Here is a 19,881-nt window from a genome sequence, read left to right on the forward strand (position 1 = left end):
GAGAAACTTTTCGCCCACGGAGAAACACGGAAATTCGCCAGCGAAACTGACCATGACAAAATGTATTTGCTCATCACTAGTGATGAACAAACCTGTAAGGGCTGAGACACACGCTCAGATTTGGGGAGATTAGTCACCCAGATATAAATCAGCTCTTCTTCGGGACAATTAATCTCCCGATTAATCTCCCCAAATTGCCTCCTGCCAGCTAGAATGTAAATCGTCGGCTAGAATGTAAATTGCCGACTTCAGAGGAAGTTTCCTCGTGAGTTGCCTCACGAGGAAACTTCGGGCAACTTCAGAAAACGAAGAGCCTAGAGTGCCATCCCGCAGGTGATTTACATTCTAGCCAGAGGGGGGCAATTCGGGGAGATTAGTCGTTCCGAAGAAGAGTCGATTTATCGCGAGCGACTAAATCCCCCCTAATCTTCGCGTCTGCCCTTACCCTAAAGAAGGAGAGGAGAGCTTTTTGAATAGCAATTACCTGTTCAGGTAATTTTGGTCACTGACATCTTTTAGTAAATGTTGGAACGTTTCTTCTGATTGATTTTACTGGGGGTCAAGAGACTTACTTATACTAGTGCCCATTATGGCACACCTAACGTTCTCCCCAGCCTACAATTAGGGATGCACCGAATCCCGGATTCGGTTCGGGATTCGGCCTTTTTCAGCAGGATTCGGATTCAGCCGAATTCTTCTGTCCGGCCGAACAGAATCCGAATCCTAATTTGCATATGCAAATTAGATGCAGGGAGGGAAATCATGTGACTTTTTGTCACAAAACAAGGAAGTAAAAAATGTTTTCCCCTTCCCACCCTTAATTTGCATATGGAAATAAGGAATCGGTTCTGTATTCGACCGAATCCTTCGTGAAGGATTCGGGGTTCAGCTGAATCCAAAATAGTGGATTCGGTGCATCCCTACCTACAATATATTGTGCTGCCTGATTCATCACTAAATCAAATCGTACTGGAAGAGATAAGGATGAAGCCACTGTATAAGTGTGGGAAAGGACAACATTGGATTCCCCCAGCTGTCGCTATTGGTAAGTGTCAGGGCAGCTGAGCGCCTCAATATGCTCTGAACACGCACTGCAGTCTCTACGCTCCGCTTGCGCTTACGGTGCAGCACGAGTGCTCGGAGCGTTGGCTGCCAGGAGAGTAGTAGAGCTCAGTTCTGCAGCAGTGCTCTGTGGAAGGAGCGGGCTTTGTCCTTGCCTGGGGATCATGTGACCAGGAGCAGGCAGAGAGTGCTAGACAGGCAGAGCAGAGCGAGATTGTCTGTAGTGAGAGGAGGAGGAGGAAGCACTGCGGGGTCTGAGCTGCCTCACAGTCTCTCACACACTTGTTATTCCTATCAACTTTTTGCCTGTCTGATATTTTTTTTTCTCTCCTGCTATCACTTATCTTGCTTCCAGGGGATTTGATTCCTGTTCCTCTGCCCAATAAAGACAGAAGGAAGGAGGAGAGAGAGAGAGAGAGAAAAGAAATCCATAAACCCCAGTCATGATGAAGAGCATGCACCTGACCGGTGGGAAACTACACACACCAAGCAAAAGAAATCCAGATGTGAATGGAAATACTGGGGATATTTTTTGACTCTGTGTATAGGACAAGACGGCAGACAGGATACAGCTTTTTTTTCTCCTGGATCTCTGGACTGAATTAGCAGAGCCTGCCAGGTCATCTGGACTTTAAGATATACATCATCAGAATATAAAATTGGACTTTACATACAGGAGAAGCTAGGACACGTCTAGAGGAGTTTGGGGATTTTGCAGCCCCCGGAAGACTTAATCTGCCAAAGGACATATGTGCATGGAGTCTGAGAGAGGAATACAGCTGAGTTATTTGCAGGTGTAGTAGGAGCAGGATAGGGACCCCAGCAGTATGCATACAGTAGGAAGCAAGACGGATGGGTTGAAAGTCAGGACAGAGTGTCAGCTCTTCAGCACTTTCACTCTGCAGCTGCTGCTGCTGTTGCTCTGCTCAGAATGCTGCTGTAGGGCTCAGGTGTACAATCTAAGTTTGGCCGTAGATGAGGGGCTGCCCCCTGGTACGTTAGTAGGGGACATCCGTGCAGGCCTTCCAGAGGGAAGCCCAGGACAAGGCTTTTTTCTGTCAGAGGAAGATGGAGAGTCGCTTCTTCTAAGGGACTTCCAGGTGGACTCAGAGACTGGCATTGTAAGTACATTACGGGTTCTGGATAGGGAGAGAAGGGGACGATACAGCTTTGTGGCAGCTACCCTGCAAGGGGAGGTGGTGCAAGTGGAGATCCTTGTACGGGATGTAAATGATCACTCTCCAGCCTTTCCTGTACACTCCTTGCGGTTGCAGGTCTCTGAACTCACTCCACCTGGTACTTCCTTTAGACTGCCTGCAGCCTGGGACCCTGACACTGGAGAACATGGACTAAAGGGATATGTTTTACTAAGGGGCAGCCAGGAGGCAGCTTTTATTATCAGGTATGGACATGGAAAGCAAGGTTCAGGGTTTAAAAAGGATCTGCCTTTCTGGGGGCAAACTGGGGAACGTAGTGATAGAGTGAAGAGTTATAGAGCAAGAGTGAGTAGAAGTGTTTGGGAAGAGGCAACAGAAGATGAACAGTGGGGTACAAGTGGAACCACAAGGTCTAAAAGTAAATCAGCAGAAAACCAAAAATCCACTGAATATATCGATCTTGATGTGGGTGAAAGAAGATTACAGTTTAGTGCACACACCATTAATGACGGCAATGCACATGGTGTGGTTAGAGGCCTTATGCAGGAATTAGATACCAAAAGACAAGACCATGGCATAGATTATTCTGCCCAGTGGCAGGCCTATGCTTCTGAACTACATGTAAATAAATTTGCCACTGCTTCTGAGGGACACAGGGACAGAGAGGAAAACAGTTCCCATGAAGAGGGGATGGGAGAAGGGGTTGTAGCTGACCCTGCTCTTCATCCTCTTGATCTAGTATTGATACAATGGTTAGACAGAGAAGAGCTGGATAATTACCAATTAGAGGTGGAAGCTTTTGATGGAGGTAATCCCAGAAAGACTGGAAGGTTAATTGTTGACATTGTTGTAATGGATGCTAATGACAATCCCCCAGTTTTTGAACAGCTGGAGTATAAAGGAAGGGTATGGGAGAATGCCCCTATAGGTACTTCTGTATGTACTGTTCATGCCACTGACCCAGATTTGGGTAGTAATGGAGAGGTTAGATACAGTCTACGATATGGTGAGGACTACTTCACTGTAGATGATATAAGTGGTGTGATTAGTGTATGTGGGCCCCTGGACAGAGAGCAAAGATCTCTTCATCAACTTGTGGTGCAAGCTAGAGATTGTGGTGACCAGCCTGAGGTTACGAGTATCTTGCTAACAGTGAAGGTGCTAGATGTTAATGATAATAACCCAGCCATACACATCACACTTCTCACTGAAAGTGGTAGACCTGAGGTTTCTGAGGGTGCTAGAATTGGGGAGTATCTAGCTAGAATATTTGTTTCTGATCCTGACTTGGAATCTGAAGATGAAGTTTGGGAAGAAGTTAATACAGAAGGAAGGCTAATGCAGGAAAATAATGAAAAGAGGCCAGAAGAAGACCCTAAAATACAAAGGGTGACTGCAAAGATAATTGATGAGCAGGATAATGTGATGCACCATTCAATATCAACCATAGAACCACTGATTATGAGCACACAAACTCAAACACCTCAGGACAAAGAAACCAAACATACAATGAGTAATGAACAACCAGATGAAAAGGTGTATAGTAAGCAGGTGGAGAAAAAGTGGCGTGTATCTAGTGAGCAACAGCATGTGTCTGTCAGGCTGGAAGGTGGGGAGGGATCCTTTTCTCTTCAGCCTTCTGGACCCCAACTTTTTTTCTTATGTGTCGAGGCACCCCTGGATCGAGAGCTTAAGGACATGTATGAATTGCAAATACTTGCTTTGGATGCAGGTTCCCCTCCGCTAAAGAGTCACATGACCTTGCTGTTACGTGTCACAGACTTGAATGACCAGCCACCGATATTCTTGCAGCCAGAAGGCTACCAGGCTACTATATCGGAGGCTGCATCAATTGGAACTGCTGTATTAAAGCTCAGAGCAAGGGACTTGGATGAAGATGGCCCAAACTCGAGGGTAACTTACTCTCTCCAGGAGAGCCCAAATTCTTCAACATTCATCCTGGAACCGGATACTGGAGTTCTGAGCATTACACAATTATTGGATCACGAATCAGATCCAGTTTTGAAGCTGGTAGCGGTAGCAGCAGACCATGGCAGCCCTCCCCTTTCTTCTAGTTGTACCATTACTATTTCTGTGGAAGATACCAATGACAATGATCCAATCTTCTTGCAGCAGTTCTACAATATATCTCTCCAGGAACATGCTGCTTTAGGACATTGCTTCCTTCAGGTAAGACATGCTTTCTCTCTTTCTAACTCTATAGGTACAAATTATTGTGGAAAAACATTTTTGTAACCACAAGCCAATAATGGGGAAACACCAACTTTTTTCTTCCTAACTTTTCTCTAGGCTGTAAGATTAAGGCAGGTACTAATATCATTTTTATAGCTATCTGGAAACCTGTTATCCAGAATGCCTCAAAACATGCTAGTATGTTGCCTAATCATAAATCCATGATGATACCAAAAACAATCCTGCTGTTGTTTTTGTTTAACCCTTAACCAGCCACCTTTTTTTCAAATTTTAGGGTTGCAGCGGAAAAAACGCATTGATGTGCAATGTTTTTTTTTCCTTTAACCTTAAATATGGACAGGCTATTATTTTCTTTATACACTGTATGTTATTGGCAGGGAAAGTAGCCTTAAGTCCTACTTCTCCACATTATTGAAAGACCTCTTATCTGGTAAGCCCCTGGCCCAGGCATTCTGGATAATAAATTCCATACCTGTACCAGCATATTCTATAGCTATTCACAAATATGCAAGAATACAGTAGTGACATATGAAAATAAACTAGTTGAAATGGTGATGAAGACCCTAAATATAAGAATGTATTAAAGAGTGTAGTGATGTTGTTATTCCGGTCCTTCAGCTGCTTCACGAATGTGACTGCGGAGGCAAGAATTTGTAATAGACAGCTGGAGGGATTGAGAGTGGAACATGCCTTCTCCAGAGGGTGGTGCTGCCTTGGACTTTCCTCAAACACCTTCCAGTTCAGTATTTCTTTCTCACTTATATCTTGTGTCATTTAGTTTAGGCGGTGGGCAACCTGCCGCCCATCAGTTGTTGCTTTAGAGGACTGCAGGTTTTAGTTTAATAACCACAACATTTTGTAGAATAACAGCATCCTTGGGTTGGCCATACCTGCTTTAGTTATTTAATCATTTAACCACAGATTGTCATTAATTTTGTGGCCTTTTCTTTTGTCATAATGGGAAAAGCTCTCCTACCATGAAATGGTTTTTGTCTGAGTAAATGTGTAAGCTCTGCTGTCTCCTTTTTTCCTTGCTCAATAACTATATAAATCTAGCAGGAGCGGTTCGGCTGTCACAATCTGCTGCAGTTGCTACAATTCATTCCCTCTCACGTAGTGCTGCTGCTGCTGCTTCCCATATGGCACTTACTGTTCTTTCTGCTACTGCCTCCACTCAATCTCCCTCTAATGCTTTTTAAAAATTTGTCTCTATCAGCTAACCCCCCGCCACAATTCTTCATTCCTCATTTGCTTTCCTAGTTTATAAGCATGCATTTTTTCCCTTCTTATGATGCTAGACATAAATTCACATCCGACTTTCTGTGCCTCTGGCTGTTTGTCTTTTTGTGCTTTTTTCTGGAGTGGGAATCTGCTCACACCTCATGCAGAACAACGGTAAATACAGGGACAGGCACAATTTGGCATGATATTGTAATAACATAACTCCCAGCTTCCCACTGCCAGTTCAACTAAAGGAGAAGTATAAGGGGTAATTTTATCAAAGTGTGAAGTTCTGCCACTAGAGTGAAATTCCGCAGCTCACAATTCATTTCTATGGGATTTTGAAAGGCATATTTATCAATGGGTGAAAGTGAAAGTTCACCCTTTGATAAATACGCCTTTAAAAATCCCATAGAAATGAATGTAAAGTGGCGGAATTCACTATTAACTTCACTCTTTGATAAATATACCCCTATATGTTTGAGTACTGCAACTTAAAGGGTGCAGAATGTACTGTATCCATCTACAGCATAAAAGTCATTCATTCATTCATTACACAAGAGCCATGACTGTAAATTATATTCTTATAAATGGAGCTTAGTGATGTCAACGGTTATAATTGGTGCTTAGTGATGTCATTTCTGCCATGACTCACTTCGGCCTTTGGCCTTGTGCTTTTTATATGTTCACGGAACTCCTCAGTGACTTATATTATCTCTATATTTTACAGTAGGGGGTACATTCTTCATTAAGGATGCTGTAATGTAGGATTCAATTAAAAGCATATTCCATCCTTTATTCATCCAAGGCCCTTCCTCCACAAAAAGGAGCTTGCTCATGTGCAGTTTAAATTGTTATTTAGTGAAGAATATACATTGTGGCAAGCCACCTTGGTTTGAGATACAGTGAAGTAAAAGTAACTTGATTCCAGATTGCAAAAAAACCTGAAGTACAGTGTGATTAAAGGCTGCGTCTAGTTTATTTATTTTGGGGGGGGGGGAGTCTGACCCAGCAAAACTATGCAATATTGCTTATGGGCTCTTGGGATATTCAGAGCATAATATGCAGTAACACATTTCAGAATAATGTGTTGAAGGAATATACACTATATAACGGGTTATGGGGAAAAATTAAATGGCACTTACCAATTCCAGTATTCTATTGTTGCTATGGTTTTGTTGACTTTTTGCTCCTACTTATCTGCTTATTCAAGTATTGTCATGTGTTTTATCCTACTCAGTTTGCTGCATTATGACAGTGGCTCACAGAACCTGATCTTAGATGCTGCAAACTATTGACATATACAATGTCATATATACAAATACAGGTATAGGATCTGTTATCCAGAAAGCTGTGAATTATGGGAAAGCCATCCCCCAAGACTCCATTTTAATCAAATAACTGAAAAACAAAAAATGATTTCCTTTTTCTCTGTAATAATAAAACAATACATTGTACTTGATCCCAACTAAAATATAATTCACCTTAATTGGAGCCAAAATAATCCTATTGGGTTAATTTAATCTTAAATGATTAAATAGTAAACATTAGTAAGTAGAGTGATACAAATTATAATATGATCCCTTATCAGGAAAACCCTACTGGTGTGCAATTTCACTTATACCTAGTGATGTGCGAAACTCCGAAAAAATTGTGTTACGCATTGGAGTCAATGGGCGGCAAAATCATTTTGATTTACGACAATTTTGACACAAGCGATGAGTTTTTTACACCCAACTCTTTTGTTTGCATTAAAGTTAATGGACGTCCGAAAAACTTTGCCGCACGTCAATCGTGTGACAATTTTTTTTGTTGCGCCAAATATTCTACAGTGGATTTTCGGCCGGCGCTTGGCAAAAACATTTGTGGTGTGATAATATGTGGAAATTTGCCACGAATCAAGGCTAAGCGAATAAATTCGCCCATCACTACTTATATCTCATGGTCTCAGTAGGGATGTTCCAAATTGCCAGCAGACAGGCTTTGCACAAACTACAACATTTTTGTTAAATTGTAAGACCCAGGAATGTAGGAACCCTCTCTATAATGGGTGTTTTTACACAAATATTACATCTCAGCTCTGAAACAGCATGTGCCCTGCTAAGTGTTCAGAAATGATAAAAAGCACAAAATGTCACTGTCTGGTGGAAAATAGCTAAATCAGCTCTGAAAAGCCAGTGAATTTTCTGTTGACCTTCTGTTCCATTTTGCACCATATGGGAGAGTTTGAGGGCAGGGGACGTCATCTGACTCCTGATAACCAAGTGTGACAGCATGCAACTGTTAAGCTACTAAGTTGTAAACTATGTGGAATAGGTTTTTTTGTTGTTGCAAAAAGATGCTATGGGGTTTCTAGAGGACTTTCTATTTTTATCCAGCTTCTCCTGTAAAAGCATGCATATGAGTAATTTACCTGCCCATTGAGTATTTGTCTTTTTCAAATATTTTATTGAAGTTTTACCATAAAACAAGCAGAATCAAAACGCAGCCTGTTAAGATGCAGTCATGAATAGTGATGGGCGAATTTGCGCAGTTTCGCCAGAAAAGTCGCTAATTTCCTGCGAAATTCATGAAATGGCGAAAAAGCCTCGAAACGCTGTCGGCGTCTCATTTTTGACGCCAGCGTCCATTTTTGATGCTGGCGTGTGTTTTTTTGGCTGCCGGCGTAATTTTTTTTTTTATGCTGGCGAATTTTCGTGCCAGTTTCGCGAATCATACAAATTCACCGCAAATTCACGCCTGGAGAATACATTCGCCCATCACTAGTCATGAAGACATATATAACAAATGTCAGAAAAATCAGACAAGTCCTCAATAAATAGGGACATATAAAGTGTAACAAAAGGATAAACAAATAAATCAAACTGTGATTGCAGACTGTAAGCTAATATGTATGTATGTATATATATATATATATATATATATATATATATATATATATATATATATATATACACACACATATACAAACACATATACACATAGACATAGATACACCCAGTGGACATAAATGAAACTAGAATGAAAAAGACCATTGTTTCCATAAATTTGCAAAGAATGAAATAAAATTAAATATGGAGGAACTTATAGATTTGATCTTTGTTTTTGGAGTCAAATGTCTCAAAATAGAGTGACCATGTATTTTTAAAAGATTGCTTCGACTTGCTGTCATCAGTTTTAGCCTTAATAGTTTCCTGCCAGCTCAGCTGATTAAGTAGTGAAATTATATCTGCTATAAGAGGAGAACCATTCTTTAACCAATGGTTGAATAAGGCTTTCTTGGAAGCAGCCATAAATAAACCAACCAATTTCTTAGTTCCTTGGGATACTGGATCAAGACTAGGTTTTGAGAAGAGTTTATTGTCATCAACATGCAATAAAGCAAAACTAGGGGATAACGTAAAATTAGTTTTCAACTTAGAATTCAAAAAACTTGAGACTTCACTCCAAAAAATACTTAACTTAGGTCAGGACCAGAGATAATGGAATAAATTAACATTGTGTTCTTCACATTTAGGGCAATAAGAATAAGATCTGGAGGACTCATCTTTTGCGTACATTTTCCCATAGCCTAAATGAACAAGTTTAAACTGCTGAACTCTCCAGCTCTCAGAGAGAGTCATATTGTTATAATCATATATAGATTTAACAAGAACAGAGGGAGATACACAATGTTGAAGAAATTCAGACCATTTAGAGGAGCCATTGGGTATTTGTACCCGGGTCATGGCCTCAACAAGGCAATAAATATGTCCATGGGCAGGACACAAAATACAGTTATGTACTGATATGTGCTGCAGTTGCCTTTATTCGTGTGTGCACTCCCAGGTCAGAAATCATCATCATCTTAAAGCGTGTCTTGAATCAGTGACATAACTGCATGGGCAAATTTTCTTTTCACCGCCCACCACTGCACTAAATACAGTGGCCCCTTGTTCCCGTGGGGTCTGCTTCCTATATAGTCATGATGCCAGGGCTGGGTATACATAGTGGGCGCCCCGTGATGGGTGAACCTGACCCTTTTTTCTTCACCGAATAATTTCGCTCATCATTAGCTGCTGCATTTAGTCTGTTCAGGTCCTCTTTTCTCCTTCCAAATGCCTTGTATACCACTGGCTACTAAGGGGAAGGTTCAGAGAACTTCTGACATCAGTGACCTTTTGAAATGTGCCAGATCACTGCCAAATCCAAGTAAAGTAACAATAATAACAACCTGCTTTATAGTTAGGTGCCATAAAACTAACTGTAGAATAGGAATTCCTGTCCTGAGTACAATCTAACATAAAAACATTTGAGTTTAGTTCCATTTAAATAGACTGGGTTTCAGTGCAATGCACAAGTTTAGATCTTTAATAAATATGATATATATAGCAGCTATTGTACAAAGATACAGTATCCAAACACTGGAACATATTGAGTAGGCAACAAAGAAACAATTATTGGGGTTTAAAAATCCATATGGTATAAACTGAGAACTCACAAAATAGTTAACAGCCTAGTATGCTACTGAATTGAATGACAGTCTTATAACAGTGCATTAAAGTAGGTATTGAAGCTGTTAGCAGTTTTTGACCTGTATAGCACCCGCTCTTTCCGATATATTTAACTTGATCTGTATGATGGATCATTCTATTTAAAGTTCACTTGTTGCTTTTGAAGGATACACATCACAGCTTGTGGGATTGATTCTCACTTGAATTCGTTGAACTGCATCAACAAATGTTATATGTTCTTGTATTCTCTAATGGTCTCGCACATACAGATACATTTAAGAGGATGTTATGAAGGATGGAGGTGCATGGCTCCAATATAGTTTTTAGGTCATATGTGCACCCATGTATCTTCAGAACGTAACATGTCTTCTTGTATTACAATGGGGTCTGCACAGTCCTAGTTAGGGAGAACTTACATCATTGTCTTCTTTATACCTCTCCTTGTATTTGGTTAATGATCTTAGATCTGTATTTATTTCAGACTGAGGGGCAAATTCACTAAGAGGCGAAAATTCCCCAGCGCTGGCTTCGCGCACATCGCAACACTTCGCCAGGCGTAAATTAGCCTGGACAACGCTAATTCACGACGATCCAAAGTTGCGCACAGGGTACCGAACGCTGGCGAAATTACCCCAGCAAAATTATGCTCAGCAGTTCGAAGTTACGCTAGCATTGGCTAATTAGCATAGGGCGTGCAGTTAAAGTACAATGGCCGTATATGCTGCAGCAAATACATTACACTACACAAGGCCAGGGAACCTTAATAGAATAAAATAAAGTTGTTATAATGCCCTACACATGTGCCCACAGTATAGTTTAGGTGCCATATGTTAGCAAATGTAGGGGGGAAGGAGGATACCCCAAAAAAAATATACAATCTTTTTCAGCCTATCACCCTTTAAATAGGAAAAAACGCCAGCATTTTTTGGGACTTAGAAAAATGTTCAACTTAATTTCACTTATACCTAGTGAATTGCGTTACACATTGGAGTCAATGGGCGGCAAAATCATTTCAATTTATGACAATTTTGACACAAGCGACAATTTTTTTACACTCAACTCTTTTGTTCAAATGCATTAAAGTCAATGGATGTCCGAAAAACTTTGCCGCACATCAATTTTGACGTGTGACAATTTTTTTTTGTTGCGCCAAATATTCCACAGTGGGTTTTCGGCCGGCGCTTGGCAAAAACATTTGTGGTGTGATAAAATGTGGAAATTTGCCGCAAATCAAGGCTAAGCGAATAAATTCGCCCATCACTACTTATACCTCATGGTCTCAGTAGGGATATTCCAAATTGCCAGCAGACATACTTTGCAAAAACTGCTACATTTTTGTGAAATTGTAAGACCCAGGAATGTAGGAACCCTCTCTATAATGGGTGTTTTTACACAAATAATACATCTCAGCTCTCAAACAGCATTTGCCCTGCTAAGTGTTCAGAAATGATAAAAAGCACAAAATGTCACTGTCTGGAGAAAAACCTTAAAGGAAAACTTTACCCCCCAAACAATGTAGGTCTCTATAAAACAGCTCATATGTAAAATCCTGCTTCATGTAAATAAACCATTTTCATAATAATATACTTTTCTAGTAGTATGTGCCATTGGGAAATCATAAATAGAAAATTGCCATTTTAAAAAATAAGGGCCGCCCCCTGAGATCGTAGGATTCACTGTACTCACAAACAAACCAACATACCATACATGTTAGGTCACATGAGCCAATTAACAGACAGAGTTGTGTCTTTTGCTTCCACACTTCTTCCTGTTACAGTTAGATTTGTAGTATTTCTGGTCAGGTGATCTCTGAGGCAGCACACAGACCATCACGAAATGGTGGCTCAAGGCAAGAGATGTAAAAAGGCAATATTTACTTAAATATATATTCCAGTTTGGTGAGATTCTTTAATATGCCACTTAATATGATATGAACTATCTGTTGCTTAAGTGTTCATTTCGGGGGTATAGTTTTCCTTTAATAAAATAAAATAAAGTTGTTATAATGCCCTACACATGTGCCCACAGTATAGTTTAGGTGCCATATGTTAGCAAATGTAGGGGGGAAGGAGGATACCCCAAAAAAAATATACAATCTTTTTCAGCCTATCACCCTTTAAATAGGAAAAAACGCCAGCATTTTTTGGGACTTAGAAAAATGTTCAACTTTTTTTTGAGGAACTCCTATCTACTCTATTGCACTTCGCCTGGTCTGAGGTGGTGAAGGCAAGTCTGGCGATAGAGGTAACGGCCAGTAAAATCAAAAACTTAGTTAATTTGTGTAGTAACACTCTTACACCAGACCGAAAATTTGCCTGGCGTTAGAGTGCAAAGTTGCGCCACAGTCTATCTCCTTGGTGAAATTTACGCCAGCTACCGTTAGTAAATCGGCAAAGTGCCGAAATGATGTCACACTGGCGAATTTTCGCCAGCGTTAGCCACTTCGCCCATTAGTAAATTCCCAAGTCAGTAGTTTATTGGCCTGAGTATAAAGGCAGCTCATGGGCCTGTTTGACTGCCATCTGGCCTAGAATTTAGCTGGTTTGAGTTTGCTGTGGGATTTTGTTGATGTGAGTTTCATATTGAACTTATTATAATACAATCACTGGCCTAAGGGTCCAACAATCTGCCATCTAAAGTATTTCCTGCTTAGTTTTGAGCTACTGGAGGAAGCGCACAAAAATGACCACAGTGATTTTGAAAAAAAAAAAATAGAACTCCATTGATTTGGGATATATGGAAAGAGATGGTACTTTTTATAAACCAAGTTTAATCACAACTCAGGCTCTCTACTTCCTTGACTTTGATGTCCCCACACTTGCCCCCTGAGGCTCTTATAGCTATTACATATTTCCTACAGTGACAGAGCTTAGGGTTTAAACGAAATTTATATTTATATTTCAACAGGGTTTGTATAGCATATGGTATTATTGTATTTCAGAGCTTTGAGAGACTATCAGTCTTTGAAACATTGTGTCTGTGATAGAAATTGTGAGAAATTGTATTTTGCTGTATTTCTCACATACTCTGCTAGCATGGAATCCATACAATAACTTCAATGTACTCTGGGAGAGCTTTTCACAATCAGTGTAAAAATACAAATATACACGCAATGCGTCAGGGTTTCCAGACCTGATAGACATCAAATGATAAACTGCAGAGGGTAACTGCCTGACAATAGTTATTTGTAGCAGGAGGCTCACTTTTAGTGTTTTGGTCATGCTCAGCTGCCTCAAGCCCAGACTGATCCAGTATTTATTTTGTGATCATTGCCTTGAATCACAGAGCGTGAAACTCCATTCATAAAGAGATGCTGCCAGCACTGTTTTCTGATGCACTGAAACATTGTACATGCTCTGCAGTGAATTGGGCCTTTTTTCCATTGTCCAGTTTGCAAACTCTTTCATTAGACAGCTTTTTAATTTTTGTTTTTTCAAATTAATCCATTAGCAGGTAGAAATCATTATCAGTAGATATGGGGGATGGGTTTCTGTATTATAAACCAGTTAGTATACATACCTGCTTATATTAAGTGCAATTTGTGGGAGCTGCATTTAGTCTTTAGGGGACTCAGCATGATGGATATTATATATATTTGCTATCCTTGATATTTTTGAAAGTGTTAGTGTTATGGTGGACATATACATAGAGATCTGCTAGTTTGGCGAATATCCCTCCCATATATGCTCACCTTGAGTTGGGGAATATCGGGCTGATCCGATCATGGGCCCTAGGGCCCAACGATCGGATCATAATGAAAGCAGTACAGGTGGTCGCATCAATGAACAGATGTGGTCCACAATCTGATGGGATTTTTACCCCTGCCCGATCGACATCTGGTCGACTCTTGGTCAGATATCGATCGGGGAAGCCCGTCGGAGGGCCCCACACGCGGCCCAATAAACTGAAGACTCTCGGCCCGTGTATAAACACCCACAGTATGAAGAAGGGATCAGGGTACGATAGAGACTAATGATGAGCAAATCTGAAATTTTTGCAAAACGCATTGAAGTCAATGGACGTCCACATTTTTTTATGCACAATGATTTTTCTTGCTCTAAATGCATTAAAGTCAATGGGCGCTTTTTCTTATGGTTAGTGATGGGCGAATTTAGGCGTGAATTCTCGGCAAATTTGCGCAATTTGCCCGAAAAAATTTGCCTGCGTCAAAAAAAAATTTCGCCAGCGTCAAAAACGGACGACGGCTTCAAAAATGAGACACCAGCGCAGTTTCGCAAATTTCGCAAATTTTCCGGCGAAGCGAAACGGCGCAAATTCGCCCATCACTACTTATGGTGACTTGGGCATTTTTTCTTATGGGTGTTTTTTCTTTGGGATTTTTTTGTTGTGGTGAATTTTTCTGCAGCAAAAATTTGCAGATGGCAATTTCGCTGCAAATCCATCGCAGGCGAAAAAATGTGCCCATCACTAAGAGACCACCACTTATTAATTAATAATGTGCTAGCAGTCAAACCCCCTGGGGTCATAAACAGTGGCTACAGCAGATTTGCAGAAGCCATAGACTAGTATCGCCTTTATATTGTGGAGAAAGACATTTACCATGATAATAGAAACCTCTCCACAACCAAAGCACGTAATGTAAAATCAGCAGGTAGATTAAACTGCCAGTACTTTCATTATAAATTGATATTGTTCTTCTCTCTCTGCATGCACAAATGGGACGGCTGGGTAAGGCTTGAGCAGTATATAGACTATGATACTTCCATTTTAAATAAATGCCTATGTAAAAATTGTTGGTTTATATGAGAACATTTAAATGCAGAGCATGTTTAATAGTGTATAAGGGAACTTGTCATTCAGGAATATATTATGCTGGTCAGCTTTTACAGCACTAAAACATTTGACTATGTTCTGACTTGCATCTATAACTTCAGAGAAAGACATAAAATATTATAGTTTTCAAATGTGGAAGAATCTGTAGTCACCAAGTGGGTTATCCTCCCAGAAAACACCCTGGTTGGAATTAAACTTTGGCCCCAGCACTGCAATGCAAAAGGAACACTGTGTTGCATTTAAGCACCGATTCACTGATTGCAAATCAGTGCAGATTTTCTGTATGACTAAAGGTCAAATAGGAAAGTATTGTAGCATTGAAAGTGGCGGTAACGGTATTGGCTTGAAACTATCGCAATGTGATTTGTCTGACATCCTTGTTGTACATCATGCCACGTGATATTGTGGTTAGCATATGCTAAACTCTAAGAAAAGGATAGGGCCACTCTTCTATCACCACTCTGTCTTTCTGTGGGGAAGGCTGCATGTTCCTCAGAATTCCCAAACTTTCATACTAAAGTAACAGTAACACCAAAAAATTAAAGTGTTTTAAAGTAATGAAAATATAATGTACTGTTGTGCTGCACTGGTACAACTGGTGTGTTTGCTTCAGAAAGACTACTATACTTTATATAAACAAGCTGATGTGTAGCCATGGGGGCAGCCATTCAAATTTGAAAATGAAGAAAAGGCACCGGATACACAGCAGATAACAGATAAGCTCTGTAGTATACAGTGGGATTCTTCTGAACGTATCTGCTGTGTGTCCTGTGTTTGAATGGCTGCCCCCATGACTACACAGCAGCTTGTTTATATAAACCAGGGATCCCCAACCTTTTGAACCCATGAGCAACATTCAGAAGCAAAAGGAGTTGGCGGAGATACACATGCATGAAAAATGTTCTTGGGCTGCCAAATAATGCTGTGATTGGCCATTTGGTAGCCCCTATGTGGATTGTTAACCTACATTGAGGCTCTCTTTGGCAGTGTTTTAATACAACCAAAACTTGCCTCCAAGCCTGGAATTCAAAAATAGGCACCTGCTTTGAGGCCACTGGGAGCAACATCCAAGGGGTTGGAGAGCAACATGAACTACAAATAGTGATGGGCGAATTTATTCGCCAGGCGCTAATTCGCGGCGAATTTGTGCGATTCGCCGCCAGCGAATAAATTTGCGAAACGCCCACGAAAATTTGCCCGAAAAAATTCGCCGGCATCAAAAAAAGATTTCTGCCGCGTTGAAAAAAAACCGGCCGCCGGCGTCAAAAAACAGGTGCCGGCATCAAAAACGGGCGCCGGCGTCAAAAACGAGACGCCTGCGCCATTTCGCTAATTTTTTGCTCGAAATTCGCAAATTTTCCGGCGAAGCAAAACGGCGCAAATTCGCCCATCACTAACTATAAACTATAGTTGTGTTTCTATAGCAAACACACCACGTTTACTAGCAGAGGGCACTATACCCTGGAGAAAGGGTATGTAATGACCCGAAACATGTCGTGTAGTAGCCTTTAATAAACATAACCACAGAGTTTTTTTGCTATTGAGAAGTGCTCTCCTCATTCTTTAATTATTGGCACTATAATGTCATTCCTTTAATTTAACACTTACATTTTTTTGTGTAACTGTCCCTTTAAGTCAAAAAAGTAATGGACTGCAGCCCAATCCACCTATAAAATAGTCTATAGGCCTTGTTAATAACTTTAAACAGAGCAAACAAAGATTGCCTATTTTATTGAGTTGCTGTCCATTACTGTATTGACTTAAAGGAACACTTACACCAAAAAATTCAAGTCTACTCTACAGTCTTAATATGGGGGTACACTAAGGGCAAGGCATACTAATCAAACCCAGTGGTTTCATGGGCATGATTGTGTTTAAACACGTAATGGTGAATTTAAAAAGAAAAACATCCACCTTTTTACATATTATATCAGCTTGTGTAAATCAGGAGACAGAGTAATTCCAAGAAAACAGTGTAAATTAATACATTAAAATGATTGTCTGGATGGTAAGACAAATGGGAAAGTGCAAATAAAAGGAACACCCATGAATGTCCAATTTAGGTCTGAATGTATAATCACAGTTTTGGCTCGTTATAACAACAGACTATATTTTACTTGTCTCCTTGTGCTCCACATTTAATTTTCTGAAGCCACCCACTAGCAACATCATTGTACTGCTGTGTTGATTGGTCAATTCTAGGGATGTAGCGAACTGCCGTTTATGTGTTCGCGAACGCCGTTCGCGAACACTGGCAAAAAATGCGAACAGTTCGCGAACTGTTCGCGAACTTCGAACATCCGAAAATCGTTCGATTCGAACGATCGAAGGATTTTAATCGTTCGATCGAACGATTTTCGTTCGAATCGAACGATCGAAGCTATTCGATCGAATGATTTCATTCAATCCAATGGCTTCGATCGTTCGATTCGAACGAAAATCCTTCGATTTAGCGATCGAATGGTCGAATGGTCGAACGATTTTTGACGCGAACGCCTATTGGCGAACGTCGCGCGACGTTCGCGAACATTCGGCGGACGCGAACAGTCGAAGTTCGCGCGAACTAGTTCGCCGGCGAACAGTTCACTACATCCCTACTCAATTCATCTCCCTGACGTATTCTGTCGGATGTGAGGCTGATATATGACAGTAAAAGAGAGAAATAAAATGTAGAAAGTATCTGACATCACCTTTAGAAAAAAGCAGTCCCTGCTATCTTTAAGAGTCAAATGTGAATTTTATTAAAATATAAATGTGGCTGTTCTAATGTAGAGAGTTCAACTGTGCTAGAGATGTAACCCACAAAAGAGGTAATGGAGAGCCCCTGCCAAGCACACTGCTTTACAGCTTTCTATGCTTCGTAAATACTAGATTCAGTCTTGGTCCTACAGTAACGGCTGATACCCTTCCTTCAGCAACATTCAGAAGCAAAAGGAGTTGGCGGAGATACACATGCATGAAAAATGTTCTTGGGCTGCCAAATAATGCTGTGATTGGCCATTTGGTAGCCCCTATGTGGATTGTTAACCTACATTGAGGCTCTCTTTGGCAGTGTTTTAATACAACCAAAACTTGCCTCCAAGCCTGGAATTCAAAAATAGGCACCTGCTTTGAGGCCACTGGGAGCAACATCCAAGGGGTTGGAGAGCAACATGAACTACAAATAGTGATGGGCGAATTTATTCGCCAGGCGCTAATTCGCGGCGAATTTGTGCGATTCGCCGCCAGCGAATAAATTTGCGAAACGCCCACGAAAATTTGCCCGAAAAAATTCGCCGGCATCAAAAAAAGATTTCTGCCGCGTTGAAAAAAAAAACGGCCGCCGGCGTCAAAAAACAGGTGCCGGCATCAAAAACGGGCGCCGGCGTCAAAAACGAGACGCCTGCGCCATTTCGTTAATTTTTCGCTCGAAATTCGCAAATTTTCCGGCGAAGCAAAACGGCGCAAATTCGCCCACGATTTTTGACGCGAACGCCTATTGGCGAATGTCGCGCGACGTTCGCGAACATTCGGCGGACGCGAACAGTCGAAGTTCGCGCGAACTAGTTCGCCGGCGAACAGTTCACTACATCCCTACTCAATTCATCTCCCTGACGTATTCTGTCGGATGTGAGGCTGATATATGACAGTAAAAGAGAGAAATAAAATGTAGAAAGTATCTGACATCACCTTTAGAAAAAAGCAGTCCCTGCTATCTTTAAGAGTCAAATGTGAATTTTATTAAAATATAAATGTGGCTGTTCTAATGTAGAGAGTTCAACTGTGCTAGAGATGTAACCCACAAAAGAGGTAATGGAGAGCCCCTGCCAAGCACACTGATCCCATTACAAGTATGGGATCTATCATCCAGAATGCTTGGGACCCGGAGTTTTCTAGATAAGAGATTTTCCGTAACTTGGACCTCCATTCCTTAAGTCTTCCAAAAAACATTTAAATATTAAATTAACCTAATAGGATTGTTTTGCCACCAATATCAATTCATGCAGCTTAGCTACCATAAAGCACACGGTAATGTGTATTATTACAGTGAAAACAGAGATTAAGAAAATAGAATTATTTGCTTAACATAGACTTTAGGAGACTTGGCCTTCCCATAGTTAGGAGCTTTCTGGTTACTGAGTCTCTGGATAAGAGATCCCATATACCTGTATTATTTGTTAGGGAAAAGTTGAATCTATCCTTCCTTCCAGTACAAAAGAAAAGAAAAGATGATTAGTGGGAAAGAGGCATAATTGTTGCCAATTAAGTAGTTACTAAACTCACCTTCCTACATGACTGTCCCAGTAAATCTCAGTCATAAGATAAAACAAATTTTCATTTTCTGGGTAGCCAGTGTTGGCATTAGGGTTGCTTTGGCATCCATTGAAATAAATTGGCTTTTCCATCATTGAGGTGTCAAATGAAAATAGACAGTTAAGGTAGGGAGTCTTAGCCTGTGGGTCAGGACCCAAAAATGGGGCCCCCATTGTATTTAAGATGGGTTTCCATGATCTCTTTTTAACATATTTATTTATTTGTCCTACAACAGATAAAAGTGAATAAAACTGCCACAAATACATTGGATTCCCCCCATTTGATGTCCTCTAGCACAAAATGCTCTCCGCATTAATGGGATCCCAGCATAATTCTACAATATTACGCCAGAAGGTAGTTTTTAGAAAATATTTATTTCAAGTATATAATTCCAAAATGATTTGCTGTGTGCAGGTTAACTAAAAAGGTGTGCTATTATAAATAATGTCAGTGAAAATCCCATGAATGCCTCATTCCTTTAGTTTTAAATGATATGAATTTCCGTTGCTAATTAATTCCAATTCAGAAATCGAATTATTAAAAGATAGAGTCAGGCTAAATAATTAGCAGCTGAGTGCAATGCTGTAGACACGTGGGGGAACATTTACTTAGGGTCGAATATCGAGGGTTAATTAACCCTCGATATT

The 19,881-nt window shown here is 40.6% G+C and overlaps 1 protein-coding gene across 1 annotated transcript in view; it reads left to right on the top strand.

Annotated features, from left to right (window-relative positions):
• The first annotated feature begins 1,303 nt into the window (after positions 1–1,303).
• Positions 1,304–19,881, top strand: part of LOC108704336 (protocadherin-23-like) — a 175,412-nt gene continuing 156,834 nt past the window's right edge. Inside the window, exon 1 of the mRNA XM_041577895.1 lies at positions 1,304–4,409. Within this exon, the coding sequence (XP_041433829.1) occupies positions 1,890–4,409 (2,520 nt within the window). The 5' untranslated portion in view covers positions 1,304–1,889. The remainder of the gene's footprint in view (positions 4,410–19,881) is intronic.

This window comes from Xenopus laevis, chromosome 1S (assembly GCF_017654675.1).
Source record: "Xenopus laevis strain J_2021 chromosome 1S, Xenopus_laevis_v10.1, whole genome shotgun sequence".
Lineage (NCBI taxonomy): Eukaryota > Metazoa > Chordata > Amphibia > Anura > Pipidae > Xenopus > Xenopus laevis.